This window comes from Eutrigla gurnardus (assembly GCF_963514095.1).
Source record: "Eutrigla gurnardus genome assembly, chromosome: 17".
Lineage (NCBI taxonomy): Eukaryota > Metazoa > Chordata > Actinopteri > Perciformes > Triglidae > Eutrigla > Eutrigla gurnardus.
In genome coordinates this window covers 23945841-23953340 of record NC_139928.1, presented here as the reverse complement: position 1 = coordinate 23953340, position 7500 = coordinate 23945841, and the positions used below count along the sequence as shown (strand labels likewise).

The following is a 7500-nucleotide window of genomic DNA, read 5'->3' as shown; positions in this document are numbered from 1 at the left end:
GTGTTTTGAGTAAGTCCTTGCTCTGAGGCACGCGCAAGCCCCCCCCCCACCAACATAAGTGAGCCCCCCCGAAAGCCGCGGTATAGTTCGCACACTGGCTATAGTTTATTGTATTATTATTGATTGTTGTGTATTTTAAACACCACATTCTGTTGTAGTTGAGCCTACAACAACTTATTTCATTTCAAATTCATTATTTGAACTAATTATTAGTATATAATATGTTTAAAGGGATAGTTCGGAATTTTCAGCAGCAGCTTGAGTAGACTACCAACCTGTTCTGTGGCTGTTGCTGCACCTGGAAAGACGGATGGCACCGCATTCGTTGTCAGAAACGTCTTCTCCTTTGTAACTGAGAAGTCGTCTGGTTTGAAATGATCGCTACAGATTTTCCATTTGCGTAGAGTTTCCGCCGGTGTGTTTATGTCCAACCCAGCAGCTAGAAGCCAGTTGAGTCCTTACTGGATCTCTCACTGGAAAGTGGTGGAAACGTTGCGGTGCCCATCTGTAGGTTTTATTTTCACAGTTCAGAAATGCACACTGAATTACCATGTTGCCCCACCGTTAGTTTTCCAATCTAATCATTTTATTTAATCCAACTGTACACGTTTTAGGCTCCTAGGCTACTGTGTCCCGCCGGGCTTCTGTCACGCGCTTCTCTGTTGCAGTGTTGTGGTTACTTTAATGTACATTTCCCTCTGAAATGTAGTGTAACATTATAAGTAGCATAAAGGCATGGAGTAGTATGAGTAACACAGCCTATTATGTTTATCTGTTCATTGCACCTGATTTTTTCACTTTTCAATTTGCACTTTAATTTACTGCTATTTATACATTTTATATGGCTCTTTTATGTTGTTTCTTGACCTATTGTGTTCTTTATCTTTAGTTACTGTGTTGTCACTGTTTGTAATGCTGCTGCTACACTTTTTTTTACATGGACATGATCAGTAGTAGGACAATTATGACACCAATAATTATTATGGAAAAAAAAACAGTACCCGTTATTTTATATTTCCAGCTGAATGGAAGGACAAAAACGTGTTCATAAAGGCTATTAGTTTAATCAGACACAGTGATGGAAGGTACATATACTCAAGTACTGTATTTCAGTTTTTTAAGTAAAATTTGTAGGTATTTGTATATTTTACAAATTCCACGTATAATTTTTCCAGGTATTTGTCCTTTCTACTTCTACTCAACTCGTTTTACTCCACCACATCAATCTGAGAGCTTTGGTTGCTTTTCCGATTCAGATTAATAAAATAAAAATAATAATAGTCATAAAAACAATCCATCCATCCAATAACTTACACTTTTGGTACTTTGAATGATTTTGTGATTCATACTTTCTCAAATAAACATAAAATTTGAATGACTTTGATTTGAGTATTTGTACATGGTAGTACTACTTTAGTTACAGTGTTAGTAGTTCTTCCACTAATGTTAGGAGGTTTTTGATCCAGTGGATTGCATGCATTGATTTATAAAATCATGTTAAAGTCACATATACACAGTGTATCTTCAGGTTTGCCAATAAATACATGTAGCTAGCTGTGCTATGCTTACGTGTGCTAGATGATGTTTTAAGAGTTAAACAGAGTAAATAACAACGATACGTGTATTTAAACAAACAGTAAATGTAGTTGAACAAATGTATTATTGAATAATATCTTGATTTGTGTCCCCTTGTTGAAGTTATTTGAATAAGAATAGAATGGCAGCTTGGCTAGTTGTTGCAGGCTAAGTTAGCAGACAGCGTACTGCTAATTCGGTGTGTTTAGACAAACACTGCCGTAAACTACAGCTGACAGACTTCTGTTGAACGTTGTCTGTGTTATTATTATCGCCGTGATGCACATTTTAATTAACGTCTTTCACTTGGGGGGTAGTTAGCTTCGTGGTTAACACGCTTCGTGGTTAACACGAAGCTAACTAGCATCGTCAGGAATTAAACTCATTAAAATGAAATAAAAACTATGTTTTCGTTCATAACTCAATAAAACAAATAACTCAATATATATCGGCTAGCTAGTTAGCATCGTTGTGACTGCGTGTGGACGTGAACGTACTCGACATTACGTCATTAACATCAACTATAAACCGTGCGATCAAGTTTGATGCTGTGGGTTAGCATGCTAGTCCCCGTTAGCATGCAAGATGTTTCGGTTTACATTCACCGTTTAAACGCTGCGAAGCGTAACGTCACGTAATTTACGTGAACGCGACGCAGTTATTGCACGTTAGCCTCCAAATAGCTGATGAACCATGTATAAGTATCTGTATATATGCTGAATATATGTAGTTTTGATGAGAGTTGCTGCCGTGTTGCAGATCATATCACTCCGCCTACATTTCTTTACTGGGCACGCACAGTAAACAGCGGCGGAGGGATACGTCCCCGTGCAAATAGACCCCTCCTACAACGATGTGCTGGCTCCCTCGATGCCCCAACTACAGCTAACACCAGCCAGCACATGCAGATCACTGATTCACGTGATTATTTGGGGAAACGCGCCGTTTTTAATTGTAATTTTTCTGGAATAAGTATGTATTTGACATATTAAACGTCCGGATAAGGTAAGCAGATGTCCGCGCCGCTGTGTTCGGTAGATATCAGAGTTAATGAAGTCACTCAGTAACAGTTAGCTGCTAGGCTAGTTAGCTTGTTAGCATTTGTAGCTACATGTTAATGAGGGGGGTTAGCTAGTTAGTTGCAGCAGAAACGTTGCTGTAGTAAAATACAACAACTTCCAGTTTGATTACAAACACAGAAAGTGTAGTTTAAGTAGAAACAAAGTAAGTGTAAAGTCAGTAATCTTCTGCATTTAGCATATGTGTAGCTGCACTGTGTTTTAATTAGCATTTAGCTTGCTAGCCTAGTTTGTGTGGCTGAGCTAACACGAGCAGCAAGGGAGTTGCTTGTTGTTGTGTTCTTGGTGAGTTAAACACCGTAATAACCCCGTGGTAACAACTTTTAACCACATTAATTACTATTATACTGTGTTATTTAAATCTTATTTTTGGCAATTTAAAAAAATGAAGTAGAAAGTTAGCTGAATTCTAACCATGTGCTAACTTTGAGCTAACGGTGATCAGGACAAATGTGAGATATGTTAATGAGATGATGTCAACGTGTCTGTACATCATGGTGTATTAAATGACGATTTTAATTTTGATCTTTTAAAGCAGTAAAAGGAAATAAAATAGTAAATGATAAGCAGAATGATAGAAAACTATAGTAAAATATGTAGCATATTTAAATAATCTAGTGTAATATGGTACATGTTTGTAAAATAATATGTGGTATAGTACAGCAACAGGGCACTGAATAGAATATGATATATAATAAAATAAATAGCAAAGTGTAGTGTGTGTTGGATAATCCTGACATTTAATAGATCAAACTGCTGTAATATTAGTGTCTCTACCATTTAATGGTAAAACATGTCAACAAACTCTTCACCAAGACTTTCAGAAGCTTTATATTTATTTGTATTCTTAGATCTCAGTTGGCAGCCAATAAAAATAATAATAATTTGTCATATCTGATAACGATAAAGCTAACAAACAGCCACCTTTTAACTCAGGACAAGTACAGTATTCACACCGGCGCTGACCGACTTATGTTTTAGATAGTTATTATTTAGATTGTTTGAGAGACTTTGAAAGAAAATAAAAATGATCCAGTTCATAAAGAAAAACCTTCAACGTATTATTCTGACGATAGTTTGTCGACCTGATTTCAGTTCATTTCTCTCCACAAAAGTAATCAGATTTATTCCCGTAATTTTCTCTGGTTATAATATCGTCCTTTTGACAATCCACTCCATGAGAGACCAGCACGAGTACTTTATATTTTGATGCTGCTCATACTTTAGTTCTTTACTGAAGTTAACATTTGAATGCATGATTTTACTTGTAATGGAGTATTTGTACACTGTAGTACTGCTACTTTTAGTTTAGTAGCTAACATGACTGGTTCTATAGGAGGTTTTTGATGCAGTTCAAGGTCCATGTGCAGCTTGGTCTGACAGCTGTGGGCTCTGCAGGTGATGGAGGTAATGGAGGTGCAGAGTGCCGAGGATGGAGGAGCTGACCTGCTGATGGAGTGTGATGAAGAGGAGCAGGAGGTTTGGGCTCGAGTGCCAGAGAGAGAGGAAGAGGAGGATGGATGCGATGAAGGTGAAGTCTTAAAACAGAACCAGCTGTTTCCCTCTTTTAAATTTGCTGCCCATGCTTTTTTTTTTTACACCAACATCAAAACAAAACCAAAGCTCCCATTATATGTATCAGATGATTGATTAAATCAAGAATTATCTGAGCAGAGGTTACAGTTAATTTCTGTCTGCAGCTCTGGAGGTCGGTCCGATGGAGATGGAGGAAGAGGAGGAGGAGGTGCAAACGGACCTCCCAGCAGTCAGGATCGTCCCCATCCCAGTTCAACCAGTCAGCTGCTGCAGCCCCTCCACACATGACAACACGCCGAAGGTAACGGGAAGCTTCTAAAGTAAACACTGAGCTCATCCAGGTCTCACCGTCTGTCAGGTGACCCCCGTCGTAAAAAGTGTTCTTAATAACGTAATATGTAAATACATATTAATTAGACTCAATTTTCAGGACAATGCAGTATTTTAGCATTTTTAATACTCATTTGTCTGCTTTCAAGCCTGCTATTAAATTTCCTCTGAGGGCAAACGGATGCTCCGCGGTGACTATTTTATATTCCTTTATTAATATATGCTCATATATTCATGTGTGTTCAGTGTTCAGGTGCTCCTCTGGGCTTCAAGGTGAACGGTGGACTTGTCCATCTGCTGCCAGGAGGTCAGTAAAGTGTGTTGATGCACTAAATAAATAATAGATTCTGACATAGTGAACATTCAAGTCACATGACCGATCAGCTGTTTCTGCTGCCGTCAGTGTCTTCCTGGATCTTTACTATACTTTCACTGGGTTCAAGTATATTTTTGCCAATGAATTTCAATCTTAAATCTTGTGCTCCTCATCTGTTGACTTGTTTTTTATAATATCTTTTCTTCTCTCTCTCATTTCTCCATATAATGTTATTCTTAAACTTGTTTGTGTTTTGAATGTTTTCCTCTTAGTTAAATTTATTTTGTCTTGGTTTTGTACATTCTGTTTGATGACGACAAAGACAAGAACTGTACAACCGTGATATAAATCCTCACTGCGTCTTCCTGTAATGTCCATGTTGGTCCTGCAGGCGGCGCTGCAGAGCTGGAGCTGCGTTCTCATCCTGGAGGTTCAGCTAGTGGTTTCAATACAGTCCGCATCCAGAGTCCTGCAGTGATCGCCGACCCCACCCCCATCATCACAGGTAAACGCACCGCCAGGTGTATAAATGGCCTCAGAGTTTAAAGATGGCGGTTTACAAACCTCACTGGGTCCCTCTCTCTCTCTCCGGTCCAGGTGTGGTCTCAGGTGAAGCAGCTCAGAAGGTTTTGAGTGTCCACAGTGGGAACAGATCCAGTCCACCTCTGACCCCGTCCTCCCCCGTAACCGAAACCTCCTCTCTGGCCCCCTCCTCATCCCGGACTCTGGTGATGACACCCCCAGCGTCACAGCCGCCCCCGCCGCCCGGCAGCATCAAACCTGCAGCACCTCACAAACTGCAACATAAAGGTGTGTTTGAAAACCACTGAAGTTCATTTTACTTTCAGGTCACAAAAACAAGGTTGTATTTATGTCTAGATGACCTTATTTGGAGTGTTGATGGAGCAGCTACAATGTTAGCGTAGCCTAGCACCATCAACCAGACTCCATTCAGAAAACCAGCGTTTTAACAGTAGTTATCTTGTGGTCTTACAGACAGACCTAACAAAGCATGACTCAGCACTTTTTACTGATCACCATCATGATGGAGTTATTTCAGCATCCTTTTCATCTGGTTATTGATATTTAATCACAGATCAATACTGTATTCTGGTTCCTCCAGCCCACGTGGGTATTGCTGGATCCAGTGAGTCCAGTTTGGTGAAATCCACCGAGCACCTCTGATGATGTCATGATGATGTCATGTACCCAGACCGGTACAAAGCAGTAATAGTGGTTTCTGTATATGAGTTCACTAATAATTGTCGTTGTCTGTCTCCCTTCAGGTCGGCTGGGACCCGTCTCACCTTCCAACTGTCTCGTCTGCATGTCTCAGTACAAACTCATCAAGCAGCTCAGAGGGTTCATGTGTGTAAGTGTCGTAGCCACGCCCCCCAGCTGTGACATCACACATCCTGACCTCTCTAACAAACCCCCCCTCCCTCCTCCAGCTGTGCAGCCCTGCCATCGCTCAGAGTCTGAAGGACCTGAAGAAGAAGAAGAAGAATCAGATGAGGAGGAGGAGGCACAGGAAGAAATCCTCCAAGTCCCCCAGAGACCCTCAGACCTCCAGCAAAGTGTTCAAGACTCGCCCGGGACCCTCTGCTGTGAGTTTATATGGGGGACGAGCTGAGTCCATGTATAGCTTCCAGGTTTTTGATGGTCTAGTCTTCGATACGTCTGCATGCAGAACATCACATCCTCTCCCTGTGTCTCCTCCTTCAGTCTAAAGTCACGTCGCCGACGTGGACCCACAGACGGGCCGATGACTTCCTGTCAGACCGGCTCACCAACCCGATGGTCCCCCCTCCCCACTCCACCACACGGAGCCCCCAGCAGGACCAGCCCGAACCCCCACCACCCGACCTCCCTCACGGTAAACTGGTGATAATGGTGGATGACTTCTACTATGGCCTCGACCGCGGAGGAAGCGGCGTCCGATCCAATCTCTTGGAGCGGAAGTATGAGACGCCGTACCGCTGCATCCACTGTGGCAAGACGCTACGCAACAACATCAAGTGAGTCTGAACACCTACACAGGTACACACTAGTAGGGGGGGGGGGGGCATTAATGACAAATGACATTAATTTGTCACATGTCACACACACAACCAGTCGACTCCTGGTTTCAGCTGTAAACCGTTAAAGTTCAATTATATTTCATGAACTGTGTGTTTTTGTTTGACGGCAATAGAATAAAAACAAAACGCTCTCTCTTGCGGCAGATTGATGGCTCACATGAGGAAACACTCTCTGAACACTCGGGAGGACGGCCACGGCGTCGACTTAGAGTGTCGTCACTGTTTCCGTCGCTTCCTGTCCCCGTTCAAACTGCAGTGCCACCTGGAGGCCGTTCACAGTCAGTGCCAGTCCACAGGTCCGTAACACGTTCACCCTCGCTGCCCATGAGTCTAGAGACCAGACCAGACCATGTGGAGGAACCAGAGACCGTCTGTGGTCCCTGAGGAGGGGTCGTGAAGAAATTCACTTGCTTTTGTGTGACGCAGCATCAGATGATTGTATGTTCGGTGGTCGTCGGTAAGAATCCTTCCTTTGACTAACGGTTTGTGTTGTTCATCCAGCGAAGTGTAAGATCTGTGAGATGGACTTCCTCAGTGAAGCAGCCTTCCTGTGGCACATGAAGAGCACCCACAAACCTGGAGA

At 42.1% G+C, this 7500-nt stretch overlaps 1 protein-coding gene across 2 annotated transcripts in view; it reads left to right on the top strand.

Annotated features, from left to right (window-relative positions):
- The first annotated feature begins 2446 nt into the window (after positions 1-2446).
- Positions 2447-7500, top strand: part of pogza (pogo transposable element derived with ZNF domain a) — a 12086-nt gene continuing 7032 nt past the window's right edge. Inside the window, exons 1-11 of one of the 2 annotated variants that reach the window (XM_084032134.1) lie at positions 2447-2580; positions 4053-4185; positions 4355-4491; positions 4767-4827; positions 5228-5341; positions 5434-5646; positions 6123-6208; positions 6288-6443; positions 6562-6854; positions 7062-7213; positions 7419-7500. The exon at positions 7419-7500 is cut by the window's right edge and continues 19 nt beyond it. In XM_084032134.1, coding sequence (XP_083888260.1) covers positions 4056-4185; positions 4355-4491; positions 4767-4827; positions 5228-5341; positions 5434-5646; positions 6123-6208; positions 6288-6443; positions 6562-6854; positions 7062-7213; positions 7419-7500 — 1424 coding nt within the window. In that variant the 5' untranslated portion in view covers positions 2447-2580; positions 4053-4055. Of the gene's footprint in view, positions 2581-4052; positions 4186-4354; positions 4492-4766; positions 4828-5227; positions 5342-5433; positions 5647-6122; positions 6209-6287; positions 6448-6561; positions 6855-7061; positions 7214-7418 lie in introns of both variants that reach the window. The other variant, XM_084032135.1, reaches the window with a different exon arrangement.